Below are 10,556 nucleotides of genomic sequence, written 5' to 3'. Positions count from 1 at the left end.
CAGCTGCACTGCCCTGTTGATTGGCAGCTCCGACAATCAGCACCTGAGCTGCCCTGGTGACTGACAGCTCACCTTATCTCCTTCTTAGGCACGGAGCACCCCAGTGCCTCCATAACACACAGCCCCAAGGCACATAGTGTATCTAAGGAGTAGGGGGAGCGGGCTATGGAGTGACACCCCCCACCAACCTATAAGGCTTTGTGAATAGGACACAAGAAGCAGCTGTCAGAGAGCCTGTACTGCTGCCTCTGGCTCAGCAGCAGCAGCATGAGTTCCTCCTGTTATAGCAGCATCTGCAGCTGCCTTTGAAGTAAAGAATGGAGACCACGGCAGGTACACCTACACAGTCAGAGGGGGGCCACTCGCATAATCAGGGGGCAGCAGGGCAGGCCCTAGGAGAAGAGGCTATGGGACCTGAACCTGTTCAGCCTTCACAAGAGAAGGCTGAGGGGGGATCTAGTGGCCATTTACAAACTAGTTAGAGGGGACCAGCAGGTAATGGGGGAGTCCCTGTTCCCCCGAGCGCTACCAGGAGTGACTAAATATAATGGTCACAAGCTGGCAAAGGGTAGATTCAGACTAAATATCAGGAGGTGCTACTTCACTGTCAGGGCAGCTAGAATCTGGAACCAACTTCCAAGAGAAGTGGTGCTGGCTCTTGCCCTAGGGGTCTTTAAGAGGATGCTAGATAAACACCTTGCTGAGGTCGTTTGACCCCAGTACTTTTTCCTGCCATGGCAGGGGGTCAGACTTGATGATCTCCTTGGATCTCTTCCAACCCTACCAACTATGAAAAATCCTCTTCTTTTCTCCTTCCCCCGCTCATTCTTCAGGGATTACCTTGCCATCCTCAGACACTGAAAAGCTTGTTATGACTCTGCTGGGGGGTAGACTAGAGTGGGGATAGCATCTGTGGTTGGTCATGCCAGAGTCCAGGCAGCCAACGCAAGAATTTTTTTAACATTTTTTTACTGACAACCTGCAAATTTACTGACATCTAAGCTTTCTGTTATTATAGCCTTAAACTGAAATTGCAACCTTCTAAATGCCATCCAGCAGCTGGCAGAATTACATTTACATTACGTAAAACGTATTAGTAAAGATGTGTGTCATTAAAAAGGATGGTTGTCAGTAAAATTACTGGGTTGATAACCCTGCATCAGCCCCTGGAAACCAAAATAATACACAGTTTTAAAATTTCCCACCCAAGCTTTTGTTACGACACTTACATTTTATATTTTTCCACAAAATGTGCAACATAAACCTACCTCCTCTGCTGCTGCTTCTGACAACAATCCTTCCTTCTGAGCACAAGTCACGTGAAAATAAGCTCTACACATCCCAGCATCACAACTAATACAGACACCAGTTCTGGCAAACCGAGGATCTTCACAGAAACTGCACTCCTACAGCAAAACAAAGCTAAACTTAAGTACAGAGTAAACAGTATAGTATAGATCTCAAATATAATTTTACTTGATATCTGGCATAACGCAAACATAATGTAGATGATTTCTTCACAGGCAAAACTTGTATTCAATTTTATTGACAGATGAGTTTAGTCTTATGAGGTATGCAGAGGTAATTTTCAAATAGATACTGTGCCCCACTTTCCTCTTCATCCTAACTATTTAACAGAAACAGTGCTTGATGCATACTGCACTGTCAACACATCAAGGACCTAGATTTGTTTGACACAACACTGAGTTACTGGTTACTTCCCCCAAACTAGAGAAAATTTAGAGAAGAAAAAATAAGCAAGCAGTGTTCTATAGAGTACTAGAATGTTAAAAAAATATTTAAATCTATATCTTCTTAGTTAAATGACAAGTAAGGAGTGAGGATGTGTCCAAACTATCAAGCAGTAATTGAAACATATTAGCACTGAGAATATATGAAAGTCATGGATCAATGAATAACAAGCATTAAGATGATAGGCCACATACTTCATAGCTTCCTGCAGGTGTTTTGTTATGCCCTCTCATTTCTGTTAGAGCCAAGGGGACAGCAAGGTAAAATTACTACCTCTGATGTTCGGAGTCAGCAACAAGGAAATTCTTGTCTGAAGCACTAAGCATTGTATGGGTTGTTTTTTTTTCATCTCAATCAGTTTTCTGGAGTCTCAATTTGCATCAGAATGAACAGACTCGAGTCACTAATACTGAGACTATTCCTTGAAATGTTTACATTGATCAGATGCAGTGTCCCCAGAGTTATAGACAGAGATGTCATTGTCACAAACCCTATTATGTTTTGGGGAGGGGGTGAAGTTCACAAGGTGGCAGGAATGTTTTCTTGTCGTTCACATGGCACGTATAATCTCACTGGAAAGCCCATGCTATGCTATATCCATTTATGTAACAGTTATCACTATAGATTACATATTATTTTATGCTGCCTGTATACATCTTTATGGTTTTGGATATGGGGGTTTCTCCTTGTCAAGGAAAGGGAATGGATGAAATGCTAAATCTCTCTTGCTATTGTGACTCTAGAGCAAGAAGAATTGGCACTCCCAGGCCCAGACAGATGTGTCCCAAGGCACTGCCTGCCTGTAATGGAGTAACCAACCTCTATAAGCAAAGGCATCTGAGAGGATGGCCTCTCCAGCCCGAGGAATGCCAGGTAGCCAGGGAGGCCAGAAACTTCTGAAGAGTTCTGATGATTCATGGACAATTGGAATAATGCTGATGAGGGAGCTGGCTTGCAGGTTAAAAACTGTTCAGATAGAATAGAGCTCTTTGAATCTCAAGATTTGGGGGCTCAATGACCCCAGCAGTCAGGGCTGGCAGAATCTGTAGGAAAGCTGAATTCTGGAAATACTGGAAGAACCTGTGAAATTCTTTTATCCTATGAAATAAATCCTTTTGCGGTTTTGTCTCCTTACTGACTGTCTGTAGGAATGTTTTGTGGGCAAGAGAAACTCCAGGCTAATCTTTTCCACAGGAAGGGGGACCTATAATTTCTTTCATAACCCAACAATGTGGCCACCTGGGGCTAGCAGAAAGTCCCTCACCACCTGCAGGGTTTGGTATTAAGGAAGCAGAGCTAAGGCTTGCCGGGGTAGGAAGCTATCCCAGGGCAACCTCAGTATGTTCCTAGGGGCACGTGGAGGTACATTGAAGACTAACTTGGGACTCTGTGGGGCTCCTGCAGACAGGTTTATGATGGTCATCAACTGAATCTTCAAGATCACTTCAGCTTTGTCAATGAAATTGAGGAAAAGAAATTTAGCTTAAGCATAAGAAAAAGTTCCCAAACGTTGTAAAATAGTCTTCTACAGTAAATGATGAAAGCCTTGATCACTGCAGTCATTTAAAATTAGACTACACTAGGTACACAGAGGGAAGAATCAGACATGACAGATGGGAGATGAACAAGCTAGTCTGATTTAAAGTTCATGTCAGGATTTTTTTTTAAACTATAACTCACAAAGAAGTACTTACACAATTTCTACAGCAATATATAGACAGAAATGAGTTTGTAGAACACAAATCATTATCTATCAAATGGAATTTTTCAGGAATGCTATTTTTTTCTGTATCCTTGCCATGATAAGTTCAAAGTTATACTCATGTTACTTTGCTTTGTGACTAAGTATACCTTTCCAAATTAAGGGAAAAACTGATACACTGAATTTCCAACAAATGACTATATGGGGACCAAGTATTTTGCCATTTTAAAATCAGAAAAACTAATAAAATCACAATAAATCATATGAAGTCCAATAGCTCATTTAGAAAATTATCTTACAGTTTCAGCAACTTTAGGACTTATTCAGATGAGGTAGGAATTACTTCACCCGAAACTGCCTTATATTTGTTGTTAGAGTAACATATTTTGTTAGACAGTAACACATTTGTTGTCATAGAGTAATTCCACTGCAATAATAAAGTGACTAAGAACAGCCTGAAGAGCTTTATTGAGAAGAAGTTAAAGAAAAAAAAATCCATGGTACAGTAGAACTATGAGAAACACAGGAACCCATGCCCAGCAGGCACAATGATACAGTCAAAGATTGACAGAGTATGCTTAGGCAATACATTTAACATGTGATTTACTGAAGCTGCAAAGGAAACTTTGGCAAAATATAATTACGCATATCAGAATTTGCATGTGAGACCCAAAAAATATTTGTACTATAGTTAATGTTTCATCCTGTCAATATATTGCACTGCTTTAAGCCATTAACAATTGCTATTAACAATGCTAATAACTCCGGTCTACTTATACTATGGTCCTTTTTATACCCTTAGAACGTGCCCAAATTCCTACTTCTGTTCTTGTTAATCAGGTCCCCGTAAGCTCATTAGAGAACCGCTTATAACACATAAAACAATTTTGTATATCAGCCTACCACAAAATGTTGGAGGGAGCATTGTTGGGGAGGGGAAGAGGTTTTTTGTTTTTTTTAAGTTCCTGCTTTTGAAAGGTTACCCGACACTTAAGAATATCTCCATATTCTTTGTACCTATTTGAAACTTACCTCTACATACCACATAACACTGAAAAGCAGCAGCACCACAATCTTCCCCAAGTGTAAGAAAATGAATAGGTCATCTACATAGCAATTCTTTGGTATCTGCTGAGTACCATTTTATGCCAATTACGATGGTACATTGTGTGATTTTCACATGTGTTCGCTTATGAACTGGACTAAGAACAATTACATTTCACATAAAAGTCTACTTTTGAAAAACAGGGCTGTTGTTCAGTTCAAGGTGGGGCCCTGATGTCCTTCAATTTTTGTCTAAAATGTGCTTTGCAGCAATCTGTTTGAAAATCCATTGTTAATTTAGGATTCCAGAGAACCTAAAATAGTTCTCACTGAATGTACATCTGTCCCCTTTCTTTTTACGCATCATTTTCCATTTCACTATTCTGATTCCCATACAAACCTCTTTTCCTTACATTCACGTTGGCAGACTGCCACTAACAAACATTTTTTAAAAAGGCAATTAGCATATTCAGAAAGAACAAGGGAACTGGGGCAAGCCAGTGAGAAGTAAGAGGAGGGAGGAAGGGGAAGAAAGGCAGCAACACACAACTAACTTATTGTATTTCTCATCCTGAATTCCACTATATTTGTAACAACGGAATTACAAAAAGCAAGAAAATATAATATGTGATATCGTATGTAAAGAAAGAACAATTATCCATGCATAGTATATCTTTTCTAATCTTACCTTGGCACCATATTTAGAATAGTTCATTTCTGTAAGTGTTACTGGCCGCAGTTTGTCAATGTCTCCAAATGCCACTCCTGGAACATATAGGGCACAAACGATATGGACCCACCTACAACAGCAGATAAAATTTGGCTATCACCAATATCAACAATGCTTTGCTCTTACACTATGCTCCTCATTTACAGCTCCCAGCTTTAGAAGGAAGTGAAAATAGCATCCACATTTTACCCATAAGGCAAGCAAGAGGTAGAGGTGTATTGTGCACTCATTCACTTGTCTCCTATCGATTTTTTTTAGACCGCTTCACACACAAGTCCTGGCAACACTGTCTTTCATCCATTGCTTGTCTAAGTAAAATAAATCTCTCCCCCTCTCTCTAATTCTGTTCACTTCAAACACTGCACAATTTTTAGGCTGGCTCTGGTGAGCAGTGTAGGAAAGGAACTATGAAAGAAAAAGAGAAAAAAAGAAAAAGAGGTTATTTTATCAGGTATTGAAAGTACCAACAGAGACCCTATCTTCCTCTTCCCTTTCTCCAATGAATGGCACCCAAAATTTGCTGACCCAAGAGCAACAATACTGAGCAAATAATGATACAGGCAACACCACATGGTATATTTTTACTCAATTTGCTACAAATGAAACAGACATAACACAAGCATCCTAGGGCTCAGAGTTTCTATTCCTTTATTAAAGGGAGGATTAGCAGGAGGAGAAAGTAGAAGTATTAAGCCTAAAGTTATTTGAATTTTGGAAACCAATGCTTAATGAACAAGACCCAAAAAATAAATATTTTATTATTTTTTTATTTTTAATAAAATTATATTAAGTTGCAAGAAATATTTATATTCAGAAGGAAACCATATTCTCAGAGCTAGTACATGCCAACTTATCACATCTTTTATTAAAGTATAGAATACCTTTCCTTGATAAGGACTATTAAAGGAATATAGTGAAAATCATTTCACATACACCGTATTCACCCAAATCCAAGATGAAGTATATTTTACCCTCAAAAAACAGGGCTCTGGCCCCTCACTCCTGCCACAGCAGTGGGGTGTGAATTTAAGACAATCCTCTAATAATTACATTCTACATATGGAAAACCATAACAAAATTATAATTTTACATGCATAGAATCATCTTATATTTTAAATCATCTTGGATTTGGGTAAGTATGGTATTATTATATAAATGGCATGATGGTTTCCTACAATTCAAGAATTTAGTTTTACATGAAGCAGAGAGGGGAGAGAGAGATCAAAATCCAGATCTCAGCTCTTATGCGAATGCCCTAATCACTAAGTTAAAGTAATACTCTCCTCTCTCTACTTCAGCAAATCTTGAATTCTTTTATTACAAAGTGAAAAAACCAACAAAAAAACCAAGAGAACAGATAGAGAGTGACTCAATCCCAAAATAGCCTATTGCTTGGTGGCTGGGACAGTCCCCTGGGAGATCAGAGCAGTTGGTTTGAACCCTCAACTGTCAAACACTGAAATCCTGTTTCTAAGCTAATTAATGATACTCAACAAGGGTGCCACAGCACCCTAAGGTGCCTTGAGACCCTTTCAGGGGTGCTGGTGGGTACCATGCAGCATTAGCACTGTTAGGAGTGCAAACATGATTTACAAGATAAATCCAGAGATTTCAAACGGGAAGCCATACCGTTTAAAACATTCCAACTTGTTGTGGTATTTCTAAATTCTCTGCAACAAAATAATTTGTTTACTACTTTTCTGTAGTCAAACATCCAGTGAAAGCTAAGAGTTGATTTTTTCTAAGCACCGAACTACTAGAGGCAGGGCACATACCCCGTTCATCAGGTTAAAGTGACAAATGCCACAAGAAAGAATCCTGCCTCCCATACAGACATTCTTTCTCCTGGGAGAACAGCTGGTTTAACAGAAGTCCTGCATGTACAGATGTTCAGGATATTTCTCCCAGAGCAAAAGCAGTTACTCAAGGAGAAAAATAAGCCAGGGACAACCAGGATTAAATCATTCCCGGGAAAGTGAATGTCTATATGGGTTCTCTTCTGAGAGAAGCCACAACACAGTGCTCCAGTATGCCAGGGAGTTTTGCTCTCCCCCCAACCCTCCCCCCCAGGGTGTGTTACTCACTAGATTCTACTGCTCCAGCTGAGCTAGGAACAGAACACACCACCTTCACAATCCCTGTACTATGCTGCAGGGAGACAGGGTGATCCTGAGCAGTCTGGGTCTTTTTCTTTCATAGTCCCTAACCAGACTAAGGGAGCCAAGAAAGCATACATGCGCAGAGGCCCCCAGGATGCACAGCATCAGCACTGCAAGCTCCCTGTTCTCCAAGGACTCCAGATTCAAATATCTGTTTAGACATCTCTGTGTAAGGTTTCTACTGGTTAAAAAAAAAAAGAAGAGAGACAAAACAGGGAGCATTCTTCCAGATCATTTGAACATGTGTATGCAGCACCTCTTCCAGGCCTTAAGTAGGTCCCCCAAAGAAGCAGGATTTAAGGCACAATTTTGTCTACCCCTGCTTTATATTGGGAGCCTTGAGGCACTTACATGGCAATCACAGACTGACGCATGTGAGCTGTAAATCCAGTGCATCAGAGAAGACTCGATTAACTGAGTCTGCTGGAGCACGTAATCAATGTGCCTGGTGTTGCATCAGGTGCAGGTGTATAAGCAGTGCAGCACACATCAGCACTGAGAAAATGGCAGGCAGTGCGCTTTGAACTAAAACACATTCAATGTGCTTCAGTTCAAACCACACCACCACCATTTTCTCAGAACTGATGCATGCTGCACCACTTATACACCTTCAACCAACACAGCTTGCTAATTAAAAGTGCCCAGCACTGCATCAGGAATGTGTAAAAATGCCCTTGGTGTCTAACTAAAGCTTGTGAATTCCAAGCTGAGAGCAATGCATATTGTTCAGCATAGCAAACATTTGTGGATCTAGTGACATGGCCAAAAGTCACCCAGAAGTCTGGGGCAGAGCAGGCTTGTGCTCCAAGTCTGGTGCTGTTTTTCTGCCTTAATGGCCCTCTTGTGTATGTGAGTACACCTCCAAAGTGACATGCATGCAAAACCATCAGGAACATCCCCCAAATGGGTAGAGGGTAAAGAGTTTTTAATTTGCTGATGACGTGAAACTATTTCTCTGTCTCAATTTTATATGGTAATTAGGATACAGCTAAGTGTCTTGCTCAGGGTACATGAACATGGCAATCACAGACAGACCCATGTGAGCAGCGAATTAACGAGTTTGGATACTGATGCCAACAGTATAACCATAGCAATAAAGTTCGGCTCAGACTAAATGCCAGAAACTTCAGCCAGCTTCTTGGACAGGCTTTGCAAGCCTATACTGAACTTTTGCTACACAGGCAGCAGCACGCAGGTTAACTACTGTTAAGCTACACAAGCCATATTCACTACAGTGAAGACATATTCTTAGTATCTGGTAGTGACTCAAACACAGCATAACCTGAGGCTATGATAATGGTGTCAGGCTGTCTGACTGAAGGGCTATATCTATAATTGTCAGACAAATTCATAATGTACTGTGACACCCACCTGCTAGAATATAATACAGCAGTGATGCACAGGACAATTTTCCATCTGCAGCAGTGTGACAGGCTCTAAACTGTGGACCCTTACTATCATCTTTTACCTGCCTCTGTCTCACAAGTCTGAACTACTATAATGTGCTCTGCTAAATACCTACCTTAAGTCAATTCCAAAATTGAACTACTGCAGCAAACAACAGCCTTCTTTTTAAGCAACATATCTTAAACTGATATCAAAACTTGCAAAATCTTTTGCTTGCTTAAAGAGTTTTAGATACCATTTCTGACTTACTGGGTCCTAAATGGCACATCATACAGATACAGTTAAACACTGTAAATGTTGGAGCTGGACTTTTCTTCTGCATTTGGGCCCTTAATATCATTAGTCCATCACATCAATTTCTGCCCCATAGTTAAAATTCCACATTGCAAAGTATATCACTGGTACAAGTCACACATTTCATTGATCATTGATTTTTCTTTGTAGGCAAGATACACTGCACACACAAAGATTATCTTTGATCCATCCAGGCTTTATCATAAATACCCTGTGGACCACCTTACCACATCCTTTATTTTCAATGACTTGTTTCCATCTCTCACCCTACTGACCAGCAAGTCACTTTGCCCCAATTACACCATGCCACGGACCCTTCATACTCATCATTACATTTCTGCCCCCTTCCATCAAAGAGGTCATCAATTTACATTCAGCTGTGACTTATACAGAGTTGGGATGAGAGTGTGAATGGCTGCCATCAACTAGTTCCCTAACTTAGCACTGTCTAACCTCTAAGCACATGGGGGCCATAGGGGTTACATACCACATGGGCTGCACAAGGTGAAGCACATGCCAGCAGGCCACACGTCACACAGACATTCCCTCCACCCACCCACTACATGCCTAGCTGTTGTTGTAGCCAGAAAAATGCTACAGGCTCTAGCTGTTGTTGTAGCCAGAACAATGTGGGGGAGCAGCAGCCAGGCAGGTGCCCAGGGGTTGCAATTTATCCCCAGCGCATTACAAGTTGGACAGTCCTGCTCTGATCTATGAACTAGTGGGCATTTTTACACATGCAAGGAACTGGAAAGGGGCAGGGGGAGGAGGGAGTCAGCCCGCCAGCCCAGGGCTGCTCTGACCCAGCTCAACGTGCTGCAGAGGGGCAGGCTGGGGCACAAGGGTGCTCAAATGCAGGGCTAGCCAGCAGGCAGCCCCTGCAATAAAGCACCCTTATGCCCCAGCCAGCCCTGTCAATGTTTACATTGCACTCTTCCCCACCCACAGAAAATTTTTTTTGAGTCCATCACGATCCACTGGCTGGGAAATTGGCTCCACGGTCGGACCCAGAGGTTGGTAATTGACGGAAGTCAATCGTCATGGTGCCCTGTGACCAGTGGGGTCCCCCAAAGTCTCTGTCCTTGGAACCATATTATTCAACATCTTCATTAATGATGTGGACATTGGAGTCAGAAGTGGACTGGCCAAGTCCGCTGATGACACCAAACTTTGGGGCAAAGCATCCACACCAGAAGACAGGAGGGTGATCCAGGCTGACCTGGACAGGCTCAGGAAACGGGCGGATGAGAACTTGATAGTGTTTAACACTGAAAAAATGCAAAGTTCTCCACCTTGGGAGGAAAAACCTGCAGCATCCTTATAGGCTCGGCAATGCTACGCTGGCTAACACTAAAGAAGAAAGAGACTTGGGGGTCATTATTGACCACAAGATGAACATGAGCCTCCAATGGGATGCTGCGGCTAGTAAAGTGAACAAAACGCTGGCTTGCATCCATAGATGCTTCTC

At 41.6% G+C, this 10,556-nt stretch overlaps 1 protein-coding gene across 6 annotated transcripts in view; it reads right to left on the bottom strand.

Annotated features, from left to right (window-relative positions):
* PHF14 (PHD finger protein 14) overlaps window positions 1–10,556 on the bottom strand; it is a 290,125-nt gene that overhangs the window by 215,605 nt on the left and 63,964 nt on the right. For all 6 annotated transcript variants that reach the window (XM_019533903.1, XM_019533925.1, XM_019533897.1 and 3 more), the window contains exons 6-7: window positions 5,187–5,298; window positions 1,269–1,406 (exon numbers count right to left, since the gene is read on the bottom strand). In XM_019533903.1, the coding sequence (XP_019389448.1) occupies window positions 1,269–1,406; window positions 5,187–5,298 (250 nt within the window). The remainder of the gene's footprint in view (window positions 1–1,268; window positions 1,407–5,186; window positions 5,299–10,556) is intronic.

Source organism: Crocodylus porosus, unplaced genomic scaffold (genome assembly GCF_001723895.1).
Source record: "Crocodylus porosus isolate Cpor-Errol unplaced genomic scaffold, CroPor_comp1, whole genome shotgun sequence".
Lineage (NCBI taxonomy): Eukaryota > Metazoa > Chordata > Crocodylia > Crocodylidae > Crocodylus > Crocodylus porosus.
Note: the sequence above shows the minus strand (reverse complement) of the source record. Positions and strands in the feature narration are given on the sequence as shown.